The sequence below is a fragment of the Gadus chalcogrammus genome, chromosome 16, assembly GCF_026213295.1.
Source record: "Gadus chalcogrammus isolate NIFS_2021 chromosome 16, NIFS_Gcha_1.0, whole genome shotgun sequence".
NCBI classification, from domain to species: domain Eukaryota; kingdom Metazoa; phylum Chordata; class Actinopteri; order Gadiformes; family Gadidae; genus Gadus; species Gadus chalcogrammus.
In genome coordinates, this window is record NC_079427.1 from 33,267,351 (window position 1) to 33,280,025 (window position 12,675).

The window sequence follows — 12,675 nt, forward strand, 5'->3', positions numbered from 1 at the left end:
TGATGATGATGAAGAAGAAGCAAAAATGATGATGATAATCATTACTATTATGATCAGAAGATTATCCTCTTTCGTACAACCTCCACGTGGTTTTATCAGTAATTTATTCAAGCTTTACTTTCCTCACTTAATTTAGCAACCAAATGAAACAATGAATTTAATTTAATTGGAGTGGCTGAGAAACACTATTATGGTGTTTCTCAGGGTTTGTTCGCAGGAACCTACCTCGGGGGTCCGTGGCCCCTGAGGAAGGTTCCTGCCTGCAAACTAAAGGGGGAGATTCTCCCGGGCTGACAGTCACATCACTGTAATAAGGAAGGTGAGTGGGCCAAACAGCCTCTCTTGCTTGTGACTCATGTGTTACATCAACCAATCATAATCTCTCGTTCTCCTTCTGGGAAAGCTACTTCGCAAAGATATCAGGCTTGGCATCATAGAAACAGCTTCTGACTCTGCTACATGCTGAATGAGATTAGACTCACAAATAATTAGACTTAAACAATTGGAGCCCACAAATCTTAGGCACAGCTTCTTAAAAAAGGTTGGAAATTGAATCATCCTGTTTTGAGATATATTGTTCTCGAATGGTTGATAGCATTTAATGATTACTTCATGTAACATTGTCCATAGGAATTCGATTCATGAAACTTTGTTCATTTCTAAATCATTAGTTATGAAAAAGAATGTCAAATAATAAAACAGAATCTTTGTTACAATGGAACAACAGTGCAATAGAGAACTGAGTTTAATGAGGCAACAAGTCTGTAAAAAAGCTGCTGAAAACATTCAGCAGTTTGTCTGATGAAATAGGTAACAAAGTTCAGTTCAGTTCACTATAATAATCTGTGGGTGACTGTAGAATATCCCAATGGTCGTGATTCAATCCAAGAGTGAAATAAAAACATAACAATAAGAACACATGAATGGATCTTTCTTACCTGAGTCGCCATCAAAGATAACTCCATCATTCCCAGTTGAAAGGTTGCCAGACTGGCGCCAGACACTCGAGACCAGTTTGGTGGAGTGGAGAAGTTCAGCAGCCAGTGAGAGCCAATGACATTGCAGGATAGAGAGCAGAGCCACTCTAAGCCAACTCTCACCCTAACCCTGTATAACGCCTGGAAGACTGAAGTAGGTCATATGTGACACTATGACACAATGTCTTTGAGGAAGAAGATGCCTATAGAATCCGCCCAAAGGATTCTTCCTTTCTCCATCCCTCCTCCCCCTCTTCTTTCCTCCATTTTTGCTTTCTTTTGGTGTGCGAGTTGGGGTTGGCATCTCCCCTTCTGTGCTTTAAGTGTGCCATGCAACCCTCACAAATTATTGATGCAGCTTTGGATAGGGCAATTAAACTCTTTTGACATGTATACTCACTGCTGCATCTTCCACTTGTTCTGGGATGTGCCTGCAGCAGAGAACGCCTACTCAAGATTCCCACCTGAATTAATCATTTCCATACGACTTCGACGTTGACCAAAATGAACTGTCCCATTTTTTCCTGTCTCTATCTTTGTTTGATTTCGGATTTTAACCAACTTTACGATGAGACATATACGATTATTATAGTATATAATAATCATACAAAAACGTTTAGAGAAGATATGGTGGCACTTTATGTGGCTTGACCTGACACAAATTCAACCTACATAGTGTCCATATGGTGTATGTGTGTGAGGGCCATATGTGTGTTTACTTGAAGGGAGAGAGAGAGAGACAGCAGCATAGGGGAGAGAGAGAGAGAGAGAGAGAGAGAGAGAGAGAGAGAGAGAGAGAGAGAGAGAGAGAGAGAGAGAGAGAGAGAGAGAGAGAGAGAGAGAGAGAGAGAGAGAACCCCAACACATGTTAAAATAATACTTTTGGAGTTGAATTCAACTGGAAAATGTTTAACCCTGACATTTTAACAATCTTGTCATAGGCAGACATCAAAGCAAAATAATACAATTAAAAAAACCGTACATTTGAACAGATTTATTTGTAAGTAGAGCTTTATCAAGTTTAGATTATTTCATGAACAATTAATAATGTCACTGAACAACAAAAAGATTAATGTTGAGGAAAGTATTACTTATCTGACTGTCTGATCCCATCTATTCAAGTAAAATATCACCCCCCCACCCCGTGTGATGGAGGAATTCACAGTGCATGTAGGGGGCGTATATAATTTTTCAACCCTACTCACAACAAGCTGAGGCTGAGGCAGAGCTGCAGGTTCAACAGGGGCATCTTGAGGGATGTCCATTGGAAGGCTCTCCTTGGCTCGCCTTGAATTCGAGGAGGTCGGGTCAGTGCTGGCTGTTGACTTTAGTGAAATAACATAATAAATCAATAAGTTTCACTGACATACAAGAAAGCCTAAATAGTATACCTACTTTTAGAAGATGAGCGGGAAAGGCAAAGATGGATGGAACAACACCAAGTCTGATCCTGACAGTTTGACCAGTCCGGTCAAAATGCTCTGGCTTGAAATGTGTACTGCAGAGCATTGTATCGTCACTGGCAGCAAAACACTCTGTCTTTTAAGAGCGACTTCCCATTTTCTTCGCTGGTCACCAGCTTTGGGAAAACTTAAGGAATAAGAAAAAAGGCACGAGAAGTTATCATTTCGGTGATGGCATTTACCAAAACCAATTTACATTTAAACTCAAGATAGGGTTAAGGTGGAGAAAATCATTTCACATTGTAATGACCTCCTTGGCAAAAATAGTTTCAGAAGGGGGTCAGCCTTTTGTTTCCACATTTCTAGAACATTTTCTAAATTTGGTCTTGTGTTAGGGTAAGGGATCAATTTTGATCCCTTACCCTAACACAAGACTAACACAAGACTATAAGAATATTTAGGCTATTCTTTTCTATTTAACTGCTCCCCCATCAGTATCACTTTGTTTCCCTCTTGTTTCCGAAATAGTCAGATGATCACTTTGAAGTCAAACAGTAAAATAAATAAATAAAGATCTCTCGGCCTATCTCTGTCTATAAGTCTGACTGTCTGTCAGACGAAAAAAAACATTGCCTCCGCCATACGAAAGGGTTAAACGTGTAGGCCTATATGAAAACATTGCAGTCGTGTAACCATTAGACGTGTTTGTAAACGTTCACACCCCTAAACCATACATAGTTAAATTGGAATAAAGGTTACCAAACTTAAGTTACAGGGGAAATTGAATTGTGTAAATAGTAAAGTAGTAGCAGACGTTTAACCAGCGATACAGTGTTACTAGCGTAAACGATTCACTTTCACCGTAGCTCTCCACAATGTAAGCTAGCTAATGATGACTAAAAAATGTGCTTAAAAAATGTATCTCATCTGTAGAAAGTGATTCCCTCTGATCTGGTGTGTACTGAACGACGGTGTACACACCCGAGAGCAGCACAATGAACTGGAATTATTTTGTTTTTTGAGAAATGAGAGCTGTGAACACATATATCTATGGCTGTCTGACAGTCTGCGAATACCTACTCAGGACCCACACAAGATGTGCCTCCGTGTGCCGCGGCTGAGAGGGGCGTGGCGTATCTAGTGTTCTATGGTTATTCCCGGAGTGGTAGATATAACAGAGTGGCGACACTTCCATTGGACTCCGTTGTAGCGCCTACTTTCGGAGTATGGAGCCTCGAATAGTTCCAAACAACCATTTTACGGCGTAGGAGATCATCCATTTCCATTGCTGGCCGTCGAGTAACTTCTGAGGTAAATTGATTAAATAGCTTCCTCTTTTGAATTGTCAACTGTCTATATTGTATCAGAGGCCCTTTATGATGCATATACTTACACTGACTTATTCTTTTTTGTTTTACAAGAGCCCTCTCTGCTCTCCTTCTCATTAATTTTTCCTTTTCTAGTTGCCTTATTAGGTCCGCCACAGTCGCCCCATCAGTCCCTGGCAGTCTGGTCCCTGGAGCAGCTGGCCCTGGATCACCTGCCCCTGGCAAAGTGGCCTCTTGATTGCTCTCTGTGTCTCCTGTCATGTCCTTTTCCTCGCTCTTGAAATCCACCTCAATTTCTCCCTCAATCTCTGTAATAATTACAAGGTAATTTTGCTGTTATATGTATTTTCCCTTTGCATTTGCAACTACTGTCATCTCCAATGTAAGCCAATGTAAGAACATTTATTAAAGCGAATCATTTCTGTAATGTGAATTAAATCATCTGCCACAATCAGAAACCAATAAAATGTATAAATGGATCTACCGGCAATTGTTAATTGGGTAGAAATGTGTCGATTATCTACATTGTGTGCAATTCCTCAGAGAATCCCTGATCTCTGGTTATTTTTTAAACTGAATGTACAAATATGAATTATGTAATCTCATTAGGAGTGTAGTCTATCCTTGAATTACATGAAATGAGGAATATTGTTAGCTGCATGGATCATACCGAAGTTTAATTTGGTGAAATATGTGTGGTCCGTTGCACTTGGTTCTGGAGGCACCCTCACAGAAGGGGGTTTACTCCTCTTCGGCTTAGGGCGATGAATGAAAACTGTTGGGACTGCATCGGGCCTCAGCTTCAACATCCCTTCTCTTTTTGTGGCAGTGAATTGGTAATCTTCAAAGTGTACCTTATAGGTAGGCTTGTAAGATCAGTTTCCATTGCACTTCAAATAACATTGAAAAGTCATAATTCTCAACACTTAGATTATTATGCCCTTTGAAATGCTATCAAGTGATGTGAACATTACTTACATCACATAGTTTTTGACGGTTGCTGACCCCTGTCACTTATACGTTTTGACGGCTGACCATTGCCATCCATTTCTTCCTGCGCTCTTGGTCCTTGGGGAAGCCATACATGTGGTAACCCTTCTCGGACCGATTGGAGCATCCAAACGCTGCACAGCCAACCATGGTATGACCATTGATCCAAACCAATTTTGAATTTGCTCAGGGCTATTATAAGTATTGTAATGGCATAAAGTATAGTATATTTGCAACGTTATATGTTAATGGTTTGCCCTAAGTATATTATATAGTGTTCCCTGCTGTGTCCATTGTTGAATCTGTTCACACAATCACACTCACTTGTTCTTGTCACACTAATTGTTTAATAAAAAAAAAAAAAAATTCATTCATCCAAGCGTAATGAGTTATTCTTTAATATATTTGATACTTTGTGTGGCTCATATCTTAAAATGATCATGGTAAAACATCTTGATTACTTTGATTTCAATACAGATGTAGGGTAAAATGTAAGGTTAAGCCAGTATGCTAACACGAACGTGAAGCTCTCCCTCAAACTTAAAAATGTGTCTAAGTATTACTTAGAGATAGCTTTCAGTTGTCCCCCAACCACTCTGAATGTAAAACTGACATTTACAAATATGCAATAATGCCATAACAGTCAGACAAATACTTGTATGTGTTTTTTTCATTCATATTTACCATTCAATATTGAAATCTCTGCTGTCGTCCCATAGAATAACATTGACTGCGCGGCGTGTTTGGAACTATTGAGGCTTACATGAACCACGTGACAACCACGTGACCACCCTGTCGGCGAGATCATAGCGTGTCGCAACTCTCTCTCTCTATAGCTCTGGTTATTCCCCCGTCGCCCACTGTGCTGAAACATGCGCTGTGACATTTGTTCAACGGAAGAAAGACATCGATAAACCGTAAAAAAAGATATCGCTTCCGCCTTCACCGACCGCCGTACTGGTTCGACTTCTCCCTTAAGGCTGCGAAATTAGGATCTATTGTATTACCTTTTCTATGTCAACACTCAACGGCATTTAAATGGATTACTCCGCGACACACAGTGGGTTCAGACAGCGTGAGTGATGCCCCGTGTTCAGTCTGGTTCAGTAGCAATCACCCAAACTGGACCTTGTAGGCCTACATTTGACCAACCTATATCATTTGTCACTTAGTTATAATGATCGTGGAAGGAGTAAGCGTAATATGTTGTGTTTGAAAATGTCAAGCATATTGCAGGATTGTTACAAAACAATGCGCGACTCGATAAAAATCTGTGTGGATGAAACATTCATTTGCAACATTCAATGCTTGCGGTACCTCGAAGGTATAACCCTAAACGTTACCGTTATTGCATCGCTTACTGCAACCAATACTGCACTCAATACTGCTTCCAATACTACACCCAATACTGCACCCAATACTATACCCAATACTGCACCCAAAACTGCAACCGATACTACGCGAATTACTGCACCTAATACTGCATCCGATACTGCACCATACTGCTTCCGATACTGCACCCAATATTACACCCAATACTACACACAATAATGCAAGTTATATAGCCCTTCAAAGAGCTATGTAACATAAGGTCATCGATTGTCGATTCATCAGGTACTCGAAATACACCATGTTACTGTAATCTTGTAACGTATTACTTCATAAGATCGCCATTGCCAGGAAGCAGTCATAACACCTAGTTTTAAGAAATGATGTTGTCGTGCAACGCAAGATGCTGGAGGTTTCTGCTTATTTGTCCAGCAATTTCTTTTTAGTTAATGTGTCGTATTTGTCTTATACGCTCTTTAATTATTAATAGTATGTTGTAGCCTATGTTGAGGTGAATGAATACGGGCATTTCGTGAAAGTGGTCAAACCCTTTGTCCCACTTGTTCCAGAGGCAGCACAATTAAAATGTTAAAAAAATATTACCCTATTTTAATGTATGCATACACTAGACAGGGCAGAGTGAGCCCAGAATACAGTCCACAGAGCTATTTAAACAGTTTCACTTCCTCCCCACATTGGAATTGTCAATGATGAAATCAAATAATGTTTACCTAAAGAACAGAGTTGTGTTCTCATCAAGTAGAAGAATGCTTGTGGGGATGTTTCTCCCTTGTTACCGGTTTACCCCAGGCACAAAGGTTAACTTTAGTCAAACCTAGGAACAGTCAGGGTGGCTAGACAATACAAGGAATAGGAAACAAAGCTTAGATGATTAAAAGGAAACAACATAATTTATTTTTCCATCATACCATCTCCCATCAATCGCTTCCACGTCCACTAAAGGCCAACAGAAAAATGCATTTGACTTCGTAGTATGGATACAATACTCAGTGGATAATAATTTCACTTTGTTTTATATCCAATTCCCCTGTGATGTTCGTCCTCTAGAGCCGGCCATGCGTCTGAGGAGCCTCCCAGCTGACGCTCCGGACCCCAGTCCGCTGTTTGAGGACACCAGCAGAGTGAGACCAGGAGCTCAGCCTGGGGGCTACAGGTGACTCAGACGCCTAGCTTACCACATGCACTCACCTGAAAAGTGTTGTCAGGCTGGATGGCACCCAAGAAGAACAGGCGTATACTAAACAGGCCTGTTAAACGAGCTGACGTAGCTCATGTTTTATTCCATTTATTGCATTTTTGATCAAAGGATTTGTTTAAGGGGTCAACTGTTTGAATGCCCAATGGTAAACCGTAGTAAGTTGCTGTTGTGGAACATGGTTCTGCCACAATTGCATCAGTAAATAGAATTGCGGATAAATTCACTTATGCAACCGATAAGTACAGTAGATAAAGAACCCAAAGAATGACCATTTTCCACCACTTAATGTTGATGGAGCCAAAATATAGTTGATCTAAAATCGGATTTGAAACCAATTATTTTTTTGCATTTACCATTATTTTGCATTCTAAAATGTTAGGTTTGTTTGATGTTTACGTCAACAGCGCCCAGCCGGCTGTGCCTCCAGCAGGGGCCTATCCTGGGCAGACCATCCTATCAGATCCCATGTCAAACCTGGCCATGGCCTACGGCAGCTCCCTGGCCTCCCAGGGCAAGGAGATGGTGGACAAGAACGTAAGACTGACTCACTCTGACTCTTGTTACCTTTAAATAAGAAATAAGTTTAGCATTAGTTTGAATACGTGTCAATAATACATGTCCATATAAATAGAAACAACAATTGTCGATGTTGTTGTGCACCACCGAAATACTGAAGACGTATATGGTCAGTGAATGCAGTTCTAGGATGAATTAAGTACATCTGTCTGTGTGTGTGTTGCAGCTTGACCGATTCATCCCCATCTCCAAGCTGAAGTACTACTTTGCAGTGGACACGGTGTATGTGGGGAAGAAGCTGGGCCTGCTGGTGTTTCCGTATTTGCATGAGGTATGAAGCCTCAAAGAAGAGCGATCAAGCCAGTAGCGTGCGCTTATTTCACAACTTAAACCTTTAGTCCTGCAACATTGTAAAATAGCGGAGATCCGTAGAGGCCTTCCTTATTTTGGGTTCCGTTATTTCGTGATCCCGAGATAAACAACTGTTGTGAGAGCATTATCAATAAAGAAAGGGGACATTGTTCCGTTGAGAGCCACTGCATGCAGCTATAATTGTGACATTTAGAAGCTGTTAAACGTCTTTTTATCCAAGGTTGGGAAAATTTCAACCATAAAAGCCGACCTGACATATGACATATGAATGTTAAGGCTTTCACAAATATTGTTAATCATGTTATTATCTCGTGATCACATGTATGCTGATCACGCGATCAGCATGTCGTTATGTGGAGATAATGGCACCCCAAATAATATTAATGCACAGCCTCTACGAACTTCCGTAGAAACCTTAACCTGAAACATTTAAGTTCTATGTGTGATCATTTAGTGATCATCTTCCTCTTATCACAGCTTATAACCATGGTCAACATGACTCACATATCATTAGAAGACCAAGAACTGAGTGAGGCAACGAAAGGAATGGTTCCCCTAATGAGTGAGATGGTGGCTGTGGTTCTGCTCTGACTGGTGTTTTACTGTAGAACTGGGAGGTGAGCTACCAGCAGGACACTCCTGTGGCGCCACGCTTCGACGTCAACGCCCCCGACCTCTACATCCCGTTCATGGGCTTCATCACGTACGTCCTGGTCGCTGGCCTGGCTCTAGGAACGCAGAACAGGTATATGCACACACACCTACCTCCTGGTTCCATGTGACATCCATGCCATAGACTCTGGACCGATTTATTTTACTCAAGTTACTCGCTATCGTTGTAGTTCCTATGTTTGTTTTGATAGCTAGTGTCTTTGGACTTGGTTCCTATTTTATAATATATTTTGTTTGTCTATCTTCTTGAGTGTGCTTTTTTTTTGTATCTTTTACTTCCTGTTTCCCCCATCGCTTTCTTGGAAAACCTTTTTCTTAGTAGATTTATATTTATAAGTGTTTTTATGTAATAGTAAACCTTACTCGACCCGAGTCCCTTGCCCTAAAATATATTTGAATGCACTCTTTGCAAATTAGGCCTCCCAAGTATGTCATGCAAAAGACGACCCAATAATATTTTTTTGTATACACCGATTACATGAAGTCATTCAAAGATGGAGCCATGAATGGTGAACACACCGTTCCTTGTCTTGCCAGGTTTTCGCCAGAGCTGCTGGGAGTTCAGGCCAGTTCAGCCTTTGTGTGGCTGATCATGGAGGTGCTGGCTGTGCTGCTGTCTCTGTATCTGGTCACAGTTAACACTGACCTCACCACCGTAGACCTACTGGCGTTCTCTGGCTACAAATATGTTGGGTATGTGTTGGCCTATTGAACTTTTAAGGTACTTGTATTGATGCTGTTTATTGTTTTTCTGATATGACGATTAAAGATCTATTTTGTCACATTAGTATACATTTATGCAATTGTAATGCTTTTTTTTTTTTTGTAACTTAGTCTCTGAACAATTTTAATCATGTGAATATTTTGTAAGTTAAAAAAAGTTATTGAGGCACAATTCAGTTGAGAAATCCGTCCAAACTTTGTTTGCTCTCTGAGGGCAATGAATCCAGAGTTCGGCATATTTGTAAACTGTGAATAAGAAACACTAAGTATAAAATCGGTGCCATCTCCCCAAGCTGCAAAACTGAAAACCCACTATAATCTGTAGAACAAGGCATAAATCATGATATGATGAGGTCCTCTCTCTCGTGCTGTTTCACCCCCCGTCTAGTATGATCGTCGGAGTGATCGGAGGCCTTCTCTTTGGACGGGTCGGATACCACCTCTCCCTGCTGTGGTGCTGTGCAGCCATCGTGGTCTTTATGGTGGGTAGTCCAGATCTACTGTAGAGTCTGTGTGCAGAAGCCTTTATTTCCAGATTATTTTGTTTATTCTGACCGTCCCATTATGAGATGAGTCTGACCTATTTTACCCTGCTATGTTCACCGCTGTCCAGATCCGCACGCTGCGTCTGAAGCTGCTGTCTGAGGCGGCCGCAGAAGGACGGCTGGTGAGGGGAGCCAGGAATCAGCTGAGGATGTACTTGACCATGTCTATAGCTGCAGCACAGCCCCTCTTCATGTACTGGCTCACCTATCACCTCGTCAGATAAGCTCTGGCCCTGAGAGTGACAATGTGACGATTAAATCGACTACGCGGAACACAAAAAAAAACCTACAACATCTATTCTTGGAACTCACACAAACAAAGATGTAGCACAATGCACAGAACAAAGACAGGATTGTCATCATGACCTAGAAGAGGCCCCTCTAAGGATCGTGTCCTTAGAGGGGACACAGTGTCCTTAGAGGGGACACAGTGTCCTCTCATAGCGACCATCAGTGTCATCGATAAAGCCGACTAAGTATTCGGCTTTATCGTAGCATTGTTTTGTTGTTTTTTTCCCGCTTTTTTACTAGCCGTTTGTATATATGTTTTATGTAATGCAAAAGTATGTTTCTGTAGCTTTTCTAATGTCATGGTCTGCGGCGACACAAAAAAGCTCACAGAAAAAGCACACTGAAGCCATCCCAGCCCCACTCAGAAATAACTTTGTGTAAAACATCTGCTTGTTCAACGGCGGTGGCACAACTCAAAAGCCTTCGGTGACATTATTTTTCTCAAACTCTGTTTCTCTTTTTGTTTGTGTTGCTTTATATTCGTGCTACTGCCTCGATGTTGGCCAGGAGGCACTTCAACAGAAGAAGAGAAGGACATTTTGGCTTCCCACTTTGTGTAAAAAAAGAATCAATTGTTTTGTAGTTCTTCCTAATGTGATTCAGGGCAGACAAGTTCATGGATGTCAAGATAAGGTTATAAAAATTAGGTATACGGTAAAGAAGTAATATAACCCAGGTTTTAACCATTAGTATACATCTTGCGTTAATTTCACTATTAAATGCCAACGGATACATGTTATGAACTATGTGGACCGATGCCAAGTTGTTTTTGATACTGTTTTACAGACAGTTTTATTTATTTTATTTTCATATTGAAATATGTTATGGTGGCCTATGATTTGTGAAGCATTAACCTCCGTCATACTCGATACTTTAATAAATAATGAAGATTAATTACCTTTTATGTGTATCGCGTACAGGCTTATGTCTCCCTTGTCACTATAACTGAAAAAGTTTTTTGTTCTATTTATTACTAGATCTATTTAAATCACAACCTATTTCTACTAAACAACTATGGATACAAGTTCTTTATTTTTCTTAATTGGAGACATTTCGATTTGATGCTTAACTAGTTCAACATGCGTCAAGGCCAATGTCTGGATTATGGCTGGTGTAAGCAGCCTCCTTCATGAAGCATGGATCAATCCCCTGCATTCTTGTTCTGGAGGAGTCCAGTAAAAGCCACCTAGCTAGAGGGTGGCAGCTACACCTAGGTGAGGTTTTCTGTTATATGACAACCGAGTCCCACACCAAAATATAGAATAGCTACGTTGGTCCACAGTGGAAAACGTAGTTGTTTCACAATAACGGCTCTAAAATGGCAGTGCCTATGATTTATGACTTATTTTCTGTAACGTTCCCCTATAGGTACAATAAACAAATAAATAAAGCTAACAAGGGGGAAACTACAAGTGATGAAGGCACATTGTGTTTTACATGAACAAAGAGTGAACGTCTTAAAAACAAAATATACCATTGAGTCTACCAGTTGGGTATCTTGAGCTCAATAAATCAACCCAATCAACGGATGTATGGTTTTACTGAACGTCTTAAGGTGTGCTTTATCATTCCTCCCCGAAGCATCCACTGTGGTAAATGGAGTTCTATTTCATGTAGGCTACGCCGTCTAGGCTTCGCCTTATGGGCTTGTCCCGTGCGCGCGCCTGTGCGCGCTGAAGATTCAAACTATGCACCTATCAGCGTGGGCACCGCCCACATTTCCCACGGTATCGTGTCTATATAACGCGGTGTATACCGTCGCTCATCCTCCCTTTTCTTTCAGCACTTGTGCTTATCAGCGAGAAATGAGAACTACTATTAAGGAATGAGAACTTCAACACGGATCTCCCAAGCCGGTGGCAGCGGCTCGGGCGAGGCCGCGGACAAACGGCCCTTTTCAGGGCCACCTGAGAGCGCTCCTGGAGCTAGGTCCTTTTCAGGACTCCTATGCGCCTCCTGTCCCGCCTCCCTGGCACCGGGTGACGGGCACTTGGCGTGCTTTCGGTGCCTCGGCGCCGACCACGCCGCGGCTGCCCTGCGGTGGAACTGGCTGACGCCTTCGACCTGTTCAGGGCCGGCCCTTTCGTCGACGATGGCATCGTCGACGCCTCCCTGGACGACGTCTTCGGCGACTCGGCGTCCGGTTTTTCCCGCTCTCGGGTTACAACCGCCACCGTCATACAACACGAGGGTCCGCGCCGGATGACCGATCTCTTCCGGGAGATCATGGGTGAGGCGGCGGCCATCAAAGGGATTCCCATGCCGGCCCCGCCTCTTGCCCCCGTATCTGACGATATGCAGGGCGAGTGC

At 41.9% G+C, this 12,675-nt stretch overlaps 1 protein-coding gene across 1 annotated transcript; it reads left to right on the top strand.

Moving 5' to 3' along the window:
- The first annotated feature begins 5,569 nt into the window (after positions 1-5,569).
- Positions 5,570-12,113, top strand: yif1b (Yip1 interacting factor homolog B (S. cerevisiae)). Its single transcript, XM_056611680.1, has 8 exons — positions 5,570-5,773; positions 7,096-7,201; positions 7,651-7,780; positions 7,989-8,093; positions 8,743-8,879; positions 9,344-9,499; positions 9,918-10,011; positions 10,143-12,113. Exons 1-8 carry the CDS (start codon positions 5,737-5,739, stop codon positions 10,296-10,298), a joined length of 921 nt encoding a protein of 306 aa, XP_056467655.1. The 5' UTR covers positions 5,570-5,736; the 3' UTR covers positions 10,299-12,113.
- The last annotated feature ends 562 nt before the right edge of the window (positions 12,114-12,675 follow it).

Coding starts and splice junctions, on each gene's coding strand:
- yif1b (XM_056611680.1), top strand. CDS start 5,737: ATGGATTACTCCGCGACACACAGTGGGTTCAGACAGC. Junction 8,094..8,742: donor TGTTTCCGTATTTGCATGAG/GTATGAAGCCTC, acceptor GTTTTACTGTAG/AACTGGGAGGTGAGCTACCA. Junction 10,012..10,142: donor CAGCCATCGTGGTCTTTATG/GTGGGTAGTCCA, acceptor ACCGCTGTCCAG/ATCCGCACGCTGCGTCTGAA.